Source organism: Gracilinanus agilis, chromosome 1 (genome assembly GCF_016433145.1).
Source record: "Gracilinanus agilis isolate LMUSP501 chromosome 1, AgileGrace, whole genome shotgun sequence".
In the NCBI taxonomy this organism is placed as follows: domain Eukaryota; kingdom Metazoa; phylum Chordata; class Mammalia; order Didelphimorphia; family Didelphidae; genus Gracilinanus; species Gracilinanus agilis.
In genome coordinates this window covers 742,024,518-742,041,461 of record NC_058130.1, presented here as the reverse complement: position 1 = coordinate 742,041,461, position 16,944 = coordinate 742,024,518, and the positions used below count along the sequence as shown (strand labels likewise).

General features: G+C 47.0%; 1 protein-coding gene across 1 annotated transcript in view; it reads left to right on the top strand.

Moving 5' to 3' along the window:
- The first annotated feature begins 83 nt into the window (after positions 1-83).
- Positions 84-16,944, top strand: part of MMP17 (matrix metallopeptidase 17) — a 35,414-nt gene continuing 18,553 nt past the window's right edge. Inside the window, exon 1 of the mRNA XM_044685392.1 lies at positions 84-203. Coding sequence (XP_044541327.1) covers positions 84-203 — 120 coding nt within the window. The remainder of the gene's footprint in view (positions 204-16,944) is intronic.

Here is a 16,944-nt window from a genome sequence, read left to right as displayed (position 1 = left end):
CGGGACCGGAGCCAGTGCGCCCTGGGGGAGATGTGAGTCCCGCGACCGGGAGCTGGAGCCCGAGCCGGAGCGGGCGCGGCGCGATGGTGCGGGGCGCTCCCCGGGGGCTGGGGCCGCCGCTGCTGCTGCTCGCGTTGTGGCTGCAGGGCCGGGGGGGCAGCGCGGCGCCCGCGCCCCGGACAGAGGATCTGAGCCTGGGAGTGGTGAGTGCGGTACTACGGGGGAAGGGGAGGAGGGGAGGGCGGAGGGAAGGGGCGCTCGGCCAGCCCGGACTGTCCTCTCCCCCGAGCCTCGGGCTCTCCGAACCGGTGGGCAAAACGCGGAGAAGGCAGCAGGCCAGGACCCTTACTGCCCCTGGGCGTCCGCGAAGCCACGCGGGGAAAAGTTTGTCTGGAGCCCAGGAAGAAAAGGGGGAGCGGGGAGGGGAGAGAAGGGTCAGCCGCCCCTCTGGGGGCCGCTAAACCTCGGAGCGGTTGGACAGGAGGGAAGAGAGGGCGCTAGAAGGCTACTGGGGGGAGAGAGCTTGACGTAGCTGGCCAGGGCGAAGACCCAAGACCTCTCTCCTGCTTGGGACCAGGTGCAGCTTCAGGTCTCCAGTGGCCCCAGTGACGAGAGGGCGCCCCCGCTTGCCGCCCGCAGCGGAGGCTTAAAATCCCAATCTCTCTGGCCTGATGCCAGCCGCCTTGGAAATGGGTCCGTGTGATTGTATGGATGGGCGGGAAGCAAAGGGCAAGCAGGTGCTGAGTCTGCTGAAGGGCCTGGGGCTTCGAGGAGGTGGCCTCCCCTTCGTGTTGCACCCAGAAAAAAATGTACTGTCGTCGGATCTGGACCTGTCACATGAAACCTTCCTAAACCCAATTCCTCTCTCTTCTCCGGAGCATCCTTCTTCCTTACCAATCCCTTTCCCATGCGGGTCCTAGAGGATTTCCCAGCTGGGAGCCCTGGGCAACTCGGACTTGGATTAGGTTTTGCTTTTTTTTTTTTTTTCCCCGGAAGGATTTCTGCCAGCTGAGCAGATGTGAAAATTCCTCTGGAGCCCAGTGGTGTGGAGGGTGCTCTGCAGAAGCTCCCCAAGCCTGCCCAGTGCTTAAAGCCTTAAGATACCTCTTCGCCAGCTCAGGTCCCTCTGGTGATTCCTCTCTGCCTCCAGCGCCACAGACCTTTTATTCGCTAAGGCAGTGGGTAGAGTAAAGCGACGTACCCGTTTCATACTTGGAGAAACTGAGTCACGGAGCTATTGTGCAGTCATACCAAAGATCCAGGTCCAGATCTTTCCCTGGTAGCCTTCTATATCAGCCCATCAACCCTAGTCAGTTGCATCTTTCTAAGCAAAGATGAGTTTTCAGGGCAGACTATTTTTTTCTTTTCCTACCGGGTAAGTGATGCAGTTGTTGCTGCTGCTGTCGCCCTGGAAACTAACCCGAGTAAGAGGACAAGAGAAAAGTCAAATTCTGCAGCTTCCAATGTGTGGTCCCCAGAGCAAAGCCTGGATTGGCTTGTTTTCTGCCAGGATGTTTAGATGTGAAACTTCAGTCGCCCCTCCCCCCTTGTCTGCCCTCCCCCCACCACCACCCCCAGACGAGAGTCCGAAGCTCCAGGATCTGCGTGCTTTCGGTGGGCTCCTGCGTGGACCAGGATGGTGGTGTCAGGCATCTGACTTGAATGTTTTTACCCACCTGCTGGATCTTTCTGGACAGCCCTCCCTTGAAAATGCCATTACTAGGGCCCTCTGTGGGAGCGAGCATTCTTCCCACCCACCCTTTGAGCTCCTCTGTTCATTTTGGCACTCACAGGATGGGTGCAGAGGCTAAGCAGGCATCCCTGCCCTGCTGCCTTGTCTGGGGCCTGTGGCAGTGTTCCCAGCCGGGAAAAGGGAGGCCAGGAGGGCGAAGACCTTTTTTCTCCCCCTGCTGGGTATTCACAAGGTCAGACTCAGGGTGGGGAGACGGGGATTGGTGCAGTTTGGATAAGCCTGGGGAGAGGGGGTGGCCATTTGGGGCTGGTGCTAGGGCCAGTTTCAGCCAACAATTGGGGATGGGCTGAAGCTGCTTGGGCTGATCATTGGGGCGGGGGTAATTCATTGATTTGAAGGGGAGAGTTGGAGGAAGCAGCAGAGGAGATATCTGAGCAGTTTCTGGTAGTGGCAAGGGATGGCACCCCAAATCTGTGTGGGCAAGAGGCTGGATTTTCTCCCGTGATTCCTGGTCCATGTGTTAGCAACACTGTAGGCGTCCTTTCTGAGCCGTGTTGCATACTGCTGGGGGTGGGAGGCTAGTCCTGGAGCCCTTCTGCTGCCAATTGCCCTGGCCAAGGTGCTCTGTACTTCCATTGTGACCCCTCACCCCACTTTCCCATCCTAAGCCCAAAGGACCCCGCAGGTCTTTTTCTCTTTGGGTATTTGTGCTTGCCTCCTCCCACCCCCACTATGGCTGGAAAGTGTCAGTCCCCTCCCACATCCGCTGCCTGGGGACCACATTTGCATTCCTTAATGGAGGTTCCTGTGGGGTCTCCCGCGTGCTTGGCCGGCTGTGTTCCGGTTCCTGGGGCTGCCTTTGTTTCTGGTCTGGGGGCACAATTCCGGGGGCTACCCCGAGTGCCCAGTTTCTCTAGGCTGGTGGCGGGGAGGGGTGACCCGGGCATACAGGTCAGCCAAGGTTCTGTCCAGCAGATGTCAGGCAGAGCTGGAAGCCAACCCTTTCCCAGGGGTGCCCCTTCTGTTGCATCCCTGTCCTTGCCCATGCCCCCACCCCACCCCCAGCCTTCCTGGGAGAGGAGGCCTTTTATCCACATATGTGTGTTTGTGTGTGTGTATGTTTGTGCCAGGTTACTATGAGAATAGTGTTTCTAGCGCCAAAGAGTAATACATGAAATTCATCCTCGTGCAAGGCTTAGAACAGATATGGGAAAGGGAGACAAGCGTAATGAGTGGCAGCAGATTCTTCCTGCTGATCCTGGCCAAGCAGCCCCTGGAATCCAGGAAGTTCCGGATCCCAATCCCTAGTTTTCCCTAGACTCTGCTGCTAGCATCTTCTGGACATGTTTAACTCCAGCTGCTCCCCAGGCTGGAGTCACTTCTCTCTTCTCTCCTCTCTTTTCCCCCCCTCAGACAGACCCCAGCCGCTGCTATTCTTTAGAGCCCTGGAGGGGTGGAGGGCTGGAGGAAGTGCTCCCTCTCATCCCTGGTCCACCCTCATTTAGAGAGCCCCTAACACTTCCCTCATCCACCCCACTGCTCCCCAGAGCTCAGTAGCCTTCCTCATATCTACTCATTGGCGTCATTCTCAGGGCATTTCCTCAGTGGGGGTAAAACTTCCCCTAGTCTGACAGTTTCCTTTAAACCTCAGACAGCATCTCGCAGCCATATGCCTCCTTCTCCCTCCTCCCTTCTCCCTTCTACAGTCTCTCCAGATCATCCCCTCTCCCCTGTATTTCCTCTCCCTCCTCCCTCCTAACTCGGGGCCATCCCCACCCTGCTCCCCATCCTGGTAGACTGCCAGAGAGTTATCTAATTGGAGAGGGAGGAGATAGCTTGAGACACATCTAGGGAAGAGTGCTATACTTGCAGTGGAAGGATGTGGGTTCAAATTCCAAATTCATTTTTCTAATGCTTCTGTGACCTCAGACAAATGACTTAATGTCCCTCTGGGTCTCAGTTTCCTTATTTGTAAAATCAGGGGACTGGGCCAAATGACCTCTGAGGTTCCCTCTACGATGCTGTTTATTTTTTATATTCACTTGTGTTATTCTCCCTCAGGATATTTCTATTTCAATAGGAGTTTCTAAGGAAAAGCCTCAAAGATGCAAAGGATCTCTCTCTAATGGTTCAAATCCAGGCACTGGGAGGGGCAAAAGAAGGGGAGTTATTTAAAGTATGGGAAGTTCTGTTCCTCAGTTCTCTCATCCATAAAATGGGACCAATAATACTGCACTGACAGAGTTATTTTAACTACTTTGTAAACCTTAAATCCCCTTACAAATGGCAGTTGTTTCTGTTACTAACATTAACTGCCGCCGTTGAGAGTATTGAGATGCCCCCCTCTTCACCTCAAAGAACACAGGCCACCACTGATTATCCATTCCCAAAAGGAGTCAGTTCAACAATGAATGGTTAGGACTGTGATTCTGAGAAAATAGCCTTGGGTCTGGAGTCACAGGATCTGAATTTAAATCCCAGCTCATCAGCCTGTTCTCTTTTTAGCCTCAGTTTCCTCATCTGTAAAATGAAACCATTATATTCGATGATATATCTTCTAGGAACACTTGTAGCTCTCAAACTATGATCCTTAAAATCTTAACATTTATTAAGCACCTACTATATATATAATACCAAGTCCTGGGGGTGAGAGAGACTTTAGCTAAAGCTCCTATCTCCTCCCTCACAGGATTTCTAGTCTAGTAGACAGGTTCATTCTCCTCACTCCATTGGCATTTAAAATTAAAGTTTCCCATGACCTTGGAGATCTTACTTGGAGTGTAAGAAAGCTCTTCTCCTGTAAGAAGAGCCCAGGGTTTCTCAATCTGGGGTCCACGGACCCCAAGGAGATATGTGAATAGATTTTAGGGAATCCGTGAACTTGGCTGGAAAATAATTCCATCTTTATTTCATTAGACATAATTGGCTTCTTTGTAATCTTATGTGTTTTACTTCATATGTTTACAAAAAACAACCTTATTCCAAAAAAATAGGAGGCTGTACGTTCCATCGGATTATCCTGACAACAACAACAACCAAAAAAAAAAAAGTTTAAGAACTCCCCATCGATCTAGAATAGCTCCCTCTTACAGAGGAAGAGATAAGAGTCCAAGGAGTGGAAGGAGTTAATTGTCCGTGGTCACACAGGATTCAAACCCAGGTCTCCTAGCTCCTATGCCACATGCTGCTGCCCTTTCTTTGGCACCTTTTATCCTGCCTACACCCCCTCCCTGGACCCAACAGCTTTCTTCAATTAAGGGAATTTTTCAGCCCGAGATCTCATGGAGTCACCAAGGATGAAAGCATGTGCCTCAGTGGAAGAATTAGATGGAGAGAGTGGCCAGCAGGCTGCCTTTAATCAGTATCTGGCTTTAACTAACTGGCACTTGGTTCCCCACATGAAAGGGGTTTGAAATACAAAGTCACAAATGGGACATTTGTTGATTTTTTTTCTTCTTAAATACATTTGTAGAAACCAATCTCCAGTGCATGAATCTGTGTGCCTCTGGGCACCATCTTCTACCAGACAGCCTCTCCCTGCCTGGCCCTCAGCTCTTTAAAGCTGAAAAAATTGGATGAAGTCTCTCCTTCACATTGACCCTTTCCAATAATTACTGTTCCTACACCACAATGGACCATATGCCCAGGGGCTTGCAACTGTGTCATGATGGCAAGTACCTTGGGAAGGGTTGTTCTCTACTTCCATCAAAAGGAAAAAACAAAAACTCTTCCCCACTAGCCTGACAATTTTTTCCCATAGTGCTTTGTTCCTTGGAATAAGCATTGGCAATCTCTTAAAATGGAGTCATCCTGATAGGAGACCAACTATGAATATTTCTATGGTAATCCATCACACACCTGATCTCATTTGATCTCTCCAACAACCCTAGAATATAGTGGAGAATCCTATGAGCCTAGAGCTAGAAGGGACCTCAGAGGTCATCTGGTCCAACTCCCACCTTTTACAGATGAGGAAACTGAGGCCCAGAGAAGTTAAATGGTTTGTGCAAGGTCATACAGGTGGTAAACATCAGAGGTAGAATTTGAAGCCAGGTCCTTTTACTGCAGGACCATTTCAATTTCCACTCAACCGCAAATTACAGGCAGTATCATCACTCCCATCCTACAAGTAAAGAAACTGAGCTTAAGTAGCTGCTCTATCACACCTCTGCTAAGTTTCAGAGGTGGGTTGTGAATTCTGGTCTTCCTGACTCTAGACCCCATGTTCAAGGATCAAATGAGGTCATCTGTCAGTAAAGAACTTAACATAGCCCCTGGAACATAGTAGGTACTTCCCAAGTGCTTGTTCTCGTTCCCTTCCCAAGGAGTCTGTGGTTAGATTTCCTTAGGATCCATGAAAATGCATCCTTGTTTGCACTGAGCTTTCTTTGTAATGTTAGGTACTTTGGCTTTGCATTTAAAAACAGGATTCTGAAACAGGATCCTAGAGTTTCTCTAGACTGCTAGTGGAGTCCCAAAAAAGTTTAAGAATCCCTGCTTTATCCCCTTCTTCATATGCCAAAGCCCCTTGGTCAGCCACGCCTTAGAGTGAATGAGTTGGTCTGCCCCTTTGGAAGCTGCTGAGAGTCAAGTGGAGAGAATGGAGATCTTGATGGGTTGTGAAGGAGAGGAAATGCTTCTAGAGCCAAGCTAGGCTCTGCTGAACCTTAAACCGTATAGAGGACTTAGATGGAAAGAATCTCCTTGGGCTAGAAAGGTTTCTGGGAGGTCATCTTGTCCATTCCCCAGCCTCCAGACAGCAATTGTAACATCACCCACACCCCCAGATTAGGAGGATGCAGAGCCCTGTGAGATCTTGGTGGTGGGTCCCACCCTGAGGGGAATGGGATTTAGGGAAACTGACCTAGGAGAGGCTGGATGTCAGTAATTGGGTCAGGAGCACCTTGGCTGGAAAGTGGGGATTCTCCAGTCCTGTCTTCTCATTCGTGGGAGAGGGGAGAAGGGCAGGACAGGACCTAGCCCAAAGCAGGGGAATAGACTGGGCTGCAGCGAAGACTCTTGTTCCATTAGTGAGTCAAGGGCGACCTCTGGTGGTCATCCTGAAGACAACGGTTGCACCTGCTGCCATTCCTCCCTGAGAGTCCCTGGCTGAGAAGCCTTTTCCCAACGAGGAGGAGAGAGCCTCCTTTCTCTTGCCTTCCCCCAATCCACACCCAAGGGTTAAGGCTCAATCTTAGGGAACTGGTGGGGAAAGGGGCTTTTCTGAAGTTCTAATGTCTATTTCGGCCTCAGGTCTAGCTGTGGAGAGCCTGGCAAGGGGAATAAGGAGTGAGATGGGCAAAGCTGGGAATTAATCCATTGGGGAAGTCTGCCCTAATTCAGCCAAGTAGCTAATGGAGGCACCAGGAGGGTTGGCACACTGCCTGGCTAAGGGGCAGGTCAGAGATCAGAGGCACAGTCTTGTGGGAGGACTACAGACAGGAAAGATGGCTCTGGGACCATCCCCCTTTCTTCAGAGGAACTCTGGGTGATGTTAGGGGAAGGTCAGGGGAAGGAATTGGTGTGTCCTGATAAGATCTTTTCAGTATATAGATCTCATCCTGTCCACGTCATCACAAGCAATCTCGGTAGGCAGGCAGGGTGGCAGATTATTAGCCCCATTTTACAAATGGGCAAACTGAAGCTTAGTTAAGTGTGCCATGCCACCCTGTAGAAACAACTTCTCTGAAAGGGACCCAGGAAGACCCCAAGCCCCCAAACAAGCCTCGATTGTTGATGCAGATACTTTTTCTAGGCTGCTGGCTGGACATGTCCCTCTCCCCCAATGAAGATGGTACCCATGCCAAGTTTGCAATGTAAGAGGCATAGCCTTTGGCTCGGGGCAGGGAATCCAGGCAGTGGAGGAACTGTGGCAGCAAGTCAGAGGGACTGGCCCCAGGTAGGATGGGTCCTTGGACTTCATCAAAGTTCATTTATTGCCCAAGACTGCCATGGAGACAGGAAGCCAAGTGAAACTGCCCCATGGAATATAGTACAGAGGAAAGGCCCCCAAACCAGGATTTAGGAGTCACAGTTCCTAATCCCAGCTCTGCCACTAACTCTACGTGGCCATTCTTCTCCTAGGTCTCATTCTACACCTCTGAACAATGAGGGTCTGGCTTCATCCAGGGATTCTTAACCTTTTTTGTCCCAAATTCCTTTGGCCAGTTGGTGAAGCCTATGGCACCCTTCCTGCAACTGTTATTGAATGCGTAAAATAAAATATAGGGGACTACAAAGTTAGCCAGTTATATTGAAATAGTTATCAAAATCTTTTTTTAAAAACAAGTTCATGGACTTGCCCTCCCCCCAGATTAAGGATCCCTGGCCTAGATGATCTGTGAGAACCCTCCCAGCTCTCTGAATATGTGGCCCTAGAATTAAAACGAAGTGGACAATAAGCATGCCAGGCTCTATGGCTGGGAACTAGGTAGACAGAGATGAAGGATCTATCCCTAAGGTTTCTACACAGTCTGAGTTGGGAGATAGGCTTTGAACTTGGAAGAAAGAACTCTCTAAAGGAAACCTGTCTCATTCTCCTTCCCCTTTCTCTTTTCTGGCTAGGAAGAAAAAGGAAAAAAGGTAGGCTGAAGCTAGAACCACTGAACCAAAGGAAGTTATTCCTTTCTCTCTTGGTCACTGACTGAGTGACTACAGGACTTTTGCAGAGGGTGGTGGTGGTGTTGTGTCTGTCTATCTGTGTGTCTAGATGGAGAAAGAAGAGGGTGTTAAGGCATGTCTGTGTATCTTCAGGAATGAAAAGGAGCTTTCTTCCTATCCCTCCCTTTCTCCTTCTCCTTAACTCTCCTTACCCTTTTTCCCCCCACCCTGCCTTTCCTTTCCTTCTGTCTCTAACCCTCTCTGCCTCTGCTTTTCTCCCTCTGCCTCTCCTTTCCCCACTCTGCCTCCTCCCTTCCCTCTGTCTCTCCCTCTTTCCCTCTGCCTCTCCTTCCCTTCCTCTGCCTCCTCCCTTCCTTCTGTCTCTCCCTATTTCCCTCTGCCTCTCCATCCCTTCCTCTGCCTCTCCATCCCTTCCTCTGCCTCTCCCTCTTTCCCTCTGCCTCTCCTTCCCTCCCTCTGCCTCTCTATCCCTTCCTCTGCCTCTCTATCCCTTCCTCTGCCTCTCCAATCCTTCCTCTGCCTCCTCCCCTCCCTCTGCCTCTCCTTTCCTCCCTCTGCCTCTCCTTTCCTCCCTCTGCCTCTCCTTCCCTCCTTCTTCCTCTCCTCCCCTCCCTCTGCCTCTCCTTTCCTCCCTCTGCCTCTTCCCTTCCCTCTGCCTCTCCCTCTTTCCCTCTCCCTTTCCCCTCTATGGGGACTTAAGGGGCCATCATTATCACTATTACTCAAGCAATCAGAGCAAATCCTCTCTGGAGTCATTGTCGAGCAAACAGTAAAACAGAACCTATGTGGGCGGAGGGCAGCTCTAAGCATCAAGCACCAGCTGAACCTGCAGAGGAGAGAACTGGGGGTCAGCAGATCTAAGGCCTGAGCTGAGGACAGGGAAGCAGAGGGGCTAGAGAGAGACAGAAGTTGGAGGAGAGCTAGAGAGTCTGAGGGCAGATGGAGCAGAGAAAGGAGAGACAGAGGCTGTGGAGGAAAAGATTGAGAAAATAGAGAAGAGACAGAGACTGAGGAGAGAAAAAAGGGATATAGAGGAAAGACTGAGGAGAGAGAGAAGGAAAAGAGAAGAGACAGAATAAAGAGAGAAAAACAATAAAGGAGAGCAGACTAAAGAGAGAGGCTGAAAAGAGAAAGCTGAAAGATAGAGAAGAGACAGAGAGACTGAGGAGAGAAAGAAGGGTGATAGAGGAGAGACGGAGGAGAGACGAAGGAGAGGTGGAATGAAAAGAGAAGAAACAGAGATTGAAGAGAGAAGGAAAATAAAGACGAGACAGAGACTAAAGAGAGTGTGAGAAGAGAAAGCAGAGAGACAAGAGTAGAGACAGAGGCTGAGGTGAGACAGAATGAATAGAAGAGAGAGGTTGGAGAAAGAAGATAAAGGAGAGACAGAGACTAGAAAGAGACTGAAAAGAGAAAGCAGAGAGATAGAGGAAAGACTGAGGAGAGATAGACTGAGAAGAGAGATACAGAGGAAAGAAAGGAGATGGAGGAGACACAGAGAAACTGAGGAGAGAAAGAAGGAAGATAGAAGAGAGAGAGAGACTGGAGAGAGATGGAGGAGAGACAGGGGAGTCTGAGGAAAGAAGGAGGAGGGGTAGAGATGCTAATTAGAGAAAGACCAAGGAAAAACCAAGGGACTAAAAGTCTTGCAGCTGTTTTCCCCAGGAGCATCTGGCTTCTTCTGCCTTTCCTTCCCAGAATCCCCCTTAATCCGGAGATGTGGGGAGAAATTGCCCCTATGAGATTTGAGCTGAGCTGGCTAAGTAAGTAAATGACAGTGAGGTGTGTGTCTGCGTGCATGTATTCCGTCCTGAATGGCTTTTTAATATGAGATTTCCGCTCTTGCCTTTTCTTCTCACATTTTGAGCCAGGTGTAGAGGGGGAGAAGCCAGGACCTGGGAGCAAAAAGGGAGGGGGCTAGCTTGGGCCCTGAAGAAGGGCAGCTCTTTACAAATTTAGGAAAACCAGAGGCTTCTCTCTGTCCTTTGGCTTTGTGTTGCATCAGCATCTGTGGCTCTTACTCAGCACAGTAAGTCACAATTCTGACTTCGCTGCATCCTTAAAGGGGAGTGCTGAGTTTGGAGTCCAATGACTTGAGTTCAAATCTGGACTCTACCACAGTAGATAGAATTCCAGGTCTACAGTCAAGAAGATTCAACTTCCTGAGTTCAAATTTGACCTCAGACATTTACTAGTTCTTTGTGACCATGGATAAGTTCCTTAACCCTATTTGCCTCAGTTTCCTCATCTGTCAAATGCACTAGAGAAGAAGGTAGCTGGGTGGCTCAGTGGATTGAGAACCAGACCTAGAGATGGGAGGTCCTGGATTCAAATATGACCTCAAACACTTCCTAGCTGGGTGACCCTGGGCAAGTCACCTAACCCTTATTGCCTAACTCTTACCACTCTTCTGCCTTGGAACCAATACACAGTACTGATTCTAAGAAAAAAGGTAAGAGTTTTAGGTTTGGATTTTTTTTTGCTTGCTTGTTTTTTAATGAGCTAGAGAAGGAAATGGCAAACCACTCTAGTGACTTTGCCAAGAAAACCCCATATGGGGTCATAAAGAGTCTGATATGACTGAACAACAACAAAATGGCTCGTTGTTTGCATCACGTTGGCCAAGTCACATAATTCTATGGATCCTCGGTTTCCTTATCTATAAAATAGACTAGATGGTCTCTGAAGTTCCTTCCAGCTTTGAACCTCTTTCCCCTCTCTAGCCTTTGGCTACCATTGCACTTCTCAACATTCCCAGCACACACAAGCTTATTTTCACCTTTCTTCCTTTGATAGTTGTCATCACACAGAAGGCTTGCTGGAAGAGAGGAGGCTGGATCTGAGCCTAGAAGGATGGAAGGAGCCAAATCATTTATCCTCTCTACCTCAGTTTTAGTGTCTGTAAAATGGAGGGGAGGATGGCCTCAAAGGTCTAGTCCATCTTTAGATCTACAATCCTGTGGTTTGGTTTAGGGGGAAGGAGAAAGAAGATCATTGCAGGCAAGAGGATAGAATGAGCCTCAGCTCAGAGATGAGGACTTGGAGGAGAATGTCCTGGCAAAACTGGAGGGTACAGGCTGTTACTCAATGGATTGAGAGCTAGGTCTGGAGTCAGGAGGTCCTGGATTCAAATATGACCTCAAACGCTTCCTAGCTGGGTGACCCTGGGCAAGTCACCTAACCCCCATTGCTTTGCCCTTACCACTCTTCTACCTTAGAACTGATCCTTAGTATTGATTCTGAAATGGAAAGTAAGGATTTGAGAAAAAAAAAGAAAAAGAAAGGAAGGCACAGATGGCAGAGGAGCATAAGAGAGAGGTGAAAAGGCTAACAGGCAGAAAGGGACCAGCATGGGGTCCTTGATCCTTGGTGGCAAGACACACACACACACACACACACACACACACACTTATATCCCTGCGGGAAACGATTAGGGGACACGCAAACACCCAGGATCCACCTCTATCTGAAGGAGCCCCTTCTGCCTCCTTTCCCAGCATCGTGGCTACGTTCCAGCTCTGGTCCTTTCCTCCCTCCCTCCCTCTCTTGGCTGTTGCTGTGGCAACCGTGGCAGGGCCCCAGGCCTCATCCCTGGGGACCAGACTGGGGTTTCTTATCATCCTACCCCCAGAAGAGATGAGGAAGAGAGAAAGGGGTCCCACCTCTGCCCTCAAGGAACTAACAATTTAATAGGGGAGACTACACGCAAACAACTATGTACAAACAGGATATATACAATATATAAACTGAAGTTCACTCAAGAGGAAAGGTACTAAGATTAAGGAGGACCAGAAAAGAATTCTGTCTTAGAATCATACTGTGTATTGGTTCTAAGAGAGAAAAGTGGTAAGGGCTAGGCAATGGGAGTTAAATGACCTGCTCAGGGTCCTACAGCTAGGAAATGTCTAAGGCTAGATTTGAATCCAAGACCACCACCCCCACCTCTGGGCCTGACTCTCAATCCACTGAGTCACCTGGGTGCCTCTCCAGAAAAGATTTCTTAAAGAAGGTAAGATTTTAGCTGAGACATGAAGGAAGCCAAGAGGCAGAGCTGAGGAAGGAGAACATTCCAGGCATAGGAGACAGTCACCAAAAATATAAAGAGTTGAGAAATGGAAGTATCATGTGCAGAAAATAGCAAGAAGGCCAGCTTCTTACTTTAAGGAATTATTCGTGCTTTCTGCTAAAGTCAGCTTTTTAAACAAATTGTTAAACAGATTAGATCTAGCTTCTTTCTTTTAAAAAAAAGTTTGTCTTTAATTTTCAAATTAACAGACATTTAAAAAATTTATCTCTTTCCTACTACTCCCTATTGGACAGATAAAATAAATCAAACTGGAAGAATAGCTGTGTGATCTGGTAAAATAGATTGCCACTTTGGCTTTGCCTAAAAGATTATGTCTTTGTCTGCATTTTAAACTCCTTCACCTCTCTGTCAAGAAATGACTCTGTTTTTCTTTTTTTATTATTATTATTCATTTATTTTTTGGTTGGTTACATTAAAATTCCCAGGTATCTCTCTCTTTCTCCCCTAGAGAAGGCATTGCTTAACAAAAACTAATCATAATAATATATGTATATAAACGATGTCTTTTGTGTTTCTGTTTATCAGTTCTTTCTCTGGAGGCGGACATTCACAAGTCATTCTTCAACATTAATTCTGTTGCTGTATATAATGTTCTCTTGGTTCTATTCATTTTGCTTTATATAATTTCATGTAGGCTTCTCAAATTTTTTTTAAATTAACCTACTTGTGGAAGCAGTTAGGTGACTCAGTTGATTGATAGCCAAGCTTAGAGATGGGAGGTCCTGGGTTCAAATCTGGCCTCAGACACTTCCTAGCAGGGTGACCTAGGTGAGCAAGTCACTTAACTTCCATTGCCCAGCCTTTACCACTCTTCTGCCTTGGAACCAATACATAGCATTGATTCTAAGATGGGAAGTAAGGGTTTAAGAAAAAAGAAAAGAAATTAATCTACTCTCATTTCTCAGGGCATAATAGTATTCCATCACAGCCTCATCTTATTCAGCCATTCCCTGATTGATGGGTATCTCCTCAATTTCCAGGGTGTGTCATTTTCATTTTTGTTCTTTTGGATTCATGATTTATCATTGTGTTAATCAAAGTGGCAAAGTCTTTCAAAGTCATTTTTCTCCATCATGTTATCATTGTATAAACCATTCTCTTCATTCTGCTCTCTTTGCATCAACTGTATCAGTTCATAAAGGTCTTTTCAATTTCCTCTGAAATTGCCCATTTCATCATTCTTAAAACATGACAATATTCCATTATTCATATGCTCTAATTGGTTTAGCCATTCCCCAGTAGGAAGACAACCCCTTAGTTTCCAATTTTTGGGAAACTTTTACCAAGGAGAGAACTTGTAATATAAAAATTTGTGTTCATATAGATGCTTTTCCTTTTATTTTGGGGTGGGTATTAGCCTAGTAGAGGGTCAAGAGATATAAAATTTAGTCACTTTCTAGGCACAGTTCAAAATTGCTTTCTAAACTGGTTGGACCAATTCACAACTCCAACAACAGCAAACTTGTGCACCTGGTTTCCAACAGCCCCTCCAACATTTGTCATTTCCCTCTTTTGTTAATCAATCAATCAATCAATATTGATTAAATGCCTGCTACATGAAAGACAGCTGCTGAGGTTCCTTCTAGTCCTAGATTCATGGTTCTCTGACCTTTATTAAGTGACTACTATGTGCAAGATGCTGGTGGTGAGTTCCATTTAAGAAGTATAAGATACAAAAAGAGGCAAAAGATAGTCCCTGCCCTCAAGGAGCTTACAACCTAATTGGAGAAACAATATGCAAACAATTATGTATGAAGTAAACCATATCCAGGAAAAACAGAAAATAATTATAAGAGGGAAGGTACTAGAATTAAGAAGAATTACAAAAGGCTTCCTATAAAAGATAGGATTTTAGCTTGAGTAGAGCCTCAAAGTTGTTTCAATTTGCATTTCTCTAGTTATTAGTGATGTGATGCATTTTTCATGATATCTACAGCTTGGATTTCTTCCTTTTAAAACTGCCTATTCATATCCTTTGACCATTTACCTATGATGTAATGGCTCTTAGTCTCATCATTTGAATCGGTTCCTTATATTTCTATTTTTAAAAAGAAAAACAATTTGTCTTCTCTTTTAGAATCAATACTAAGTATTGGTTCTAAGGCAGAAAAATATAAGGACTAGGCAATTAGGGATAAATGACTTGCCCAGGCTCTACATCTAAGAAGTATCTGAGGTCAGATTTGAACCCAGCACCTCCTGCCTTCAGTCCTGGCTCTCTATCCACTGAGTCACCCAACTGCCCCTTTTATATTTCTTGAATATGAGAACTTTATCAGAGAAATTGCTTGCAAAGATTTTTCCAAGTTACTTGTTTCCCTTCTAATTTTTACTACATTAGATTTTTTGTGCAAAATGTTTTAATTTTACACAATCAAAATTGTCCATTTTATCGTATGCAGATCCCTCTAACACATAGTTGATCCTGGATGCTTCCCCTCTTTGTAGACTTGAATAGCAGCTTCTTCTTTGCTCCTCTAATTTACTTAGGTTACCTTTTACATCATACTGATGTACCCATTTGGATAAGTCCAGTTGTTTCTAGGATTCTGAAGATACCATCATTGTCCCCACATTTTGGTGCCCTGAGGAAAAGCTCCCATATATTATCACCCTGGCTTTGTTATGATATAAGATGGGGCAGGACTTAAGGCTATTTGTTGTAGAGGAAAGAGATAGAAAAGATGAGTCTGAGTCCTGTATCTTATACTTTCTAAATGGTACTCACCACCAGCATCTTGCACATAGTAGTCACTTAATAAAGGTCATAGAACCATGAATCTAGGACTAGAAGGAACCTCAGCAGCTGTCTAGTTCCCAACCCTTTATTTTACTGAGGTGGAAACTGAGGCCCGGGGAGGTTGTTTGCCAAATTCAGTTGCATGACCAATGGGCACATGCTCAAACTCAGTTTCCTCAGTTCCCTTCCAGCTCTAGATCTATGATTTTGTAGCCTCCAAAAAGTACCTACTATGTTCACGAGGCCATGGAACCCCAATCTATCCCCTGTAACAAGGGTAGAGCAATGAGGGTTTTTCTCTAGGACACCAATATTCAGAGAGAGTGCTGGCATCCAGGCTGTAGTCAAAGGCATGCTTAGAGTATGACAAGGGATATATACGTACTTCTGTCCATGGTGCTTACCTCCAATGAGATAATGGGAGGTAGGAGAATAAGCATTTCTATAACACCTACTATGTGCTGTCCATGGTGCTTACCTCCAATGAGAATGGCAAGTGGGGGAATAAGCATTTCTATAATACCTACTAAGTGTTGTGTTTTTTACAAATAGTATCTCGTTTGTTCCTCATAATGACCCTAAGAAGTAGATGCTGCTATAATCTCCACTTTATAGGGGAAGAAACTGAGGCAAATAGAGGTGAAATGACTTATCCAGGGTCCTACAACTAGTAAATGTCTAAATCTGGATTTGGATTCAGATCTTCCTGATTCCAGGTTCAAAAGTCTATCCACTGGACTACCTAGCTGCTTCTAATGAAGTGAAAAAATTCAGTGAGGTGGACAAAGCTGGACTAATGTCTGCGCCTGGTATGCTTGACTGTGCCTGTGCAGAGAGGGCCCCCCCTGGTCCCCCAGAAGGAAGTGGACCCCTTTCCTAGACTTGGCAGTGGAGGCTCACTCCCCTTGCTGAGGAGGAAGTCCCCTGGGAGGGCCACGCCCTCTGAAAGTGGTACCGATGCTTCTAAATGATCACAGACTCCATTTCTGTAGCATTTTGAGGTCTCCCACCAAGAGCCCCATTAGGCAGGCCATGAAGACAGTGTCAGCCTCATTTGACAGAGGAGGAAAATGCAGTCTCAGAATAAGGGAAGTAAGCAGCGCAAGGAAGTGCTAGTATTGGATGACTGACCTCCCAAACCAAAGCTGCCCCTGCACCCCCTCAGGGGCACAGCCAAGACACCCTCCTGAGAATGCACCGTTCCCTGCCCCACCCTCAACTTCCCACTTCTACCAAGACCCCATGGAACTTGGCCACCATCCAGGAAGAGCCTGAGGTTCCTGAACTAGAATGAGAAGGCACAGAGTCTCCCTCCAGTTTCTTCCAAATGCTCTGGAGCCCATTTTTCTCAACTTTTTTTTAACCTTTACTTTCCATCTTACAGTCAATAATGAGTACTGGTTCTAAGGTAGAAGAATGGTAAGGGCTAGACAGTGGGGGTTAAGTGACTTGTCCAGAGTCACACAGCTAGGAAGTGTCTGAGACTAAATTTGAACACAGGAACTCCCATCTCTAGACTTGGCTCTCTATCCACTGAGCCACTTGGCTGCTCCTTCATCTTAACTCCTTTCATAGAATTTCTTTCTTTAACCATAACTCCTGAGTCATTGATTCCTAAGGGTCAAGACTGATAGATGGAAGGGAATGTGAGAAGGAGGAGGAAGGGAGGGAGGGAGGGAGGGAGTTGGATGGGGAGAGAGAGAGAGAGAGAGAGAGAGAGAGAGAGAGAGAGAGAGAAGAGAAGAGAAGAGAAGAGAAGAGAAGAGAAGAGAAGAGAAGAGAAGAGAAGAGAAGAGAAGAGAA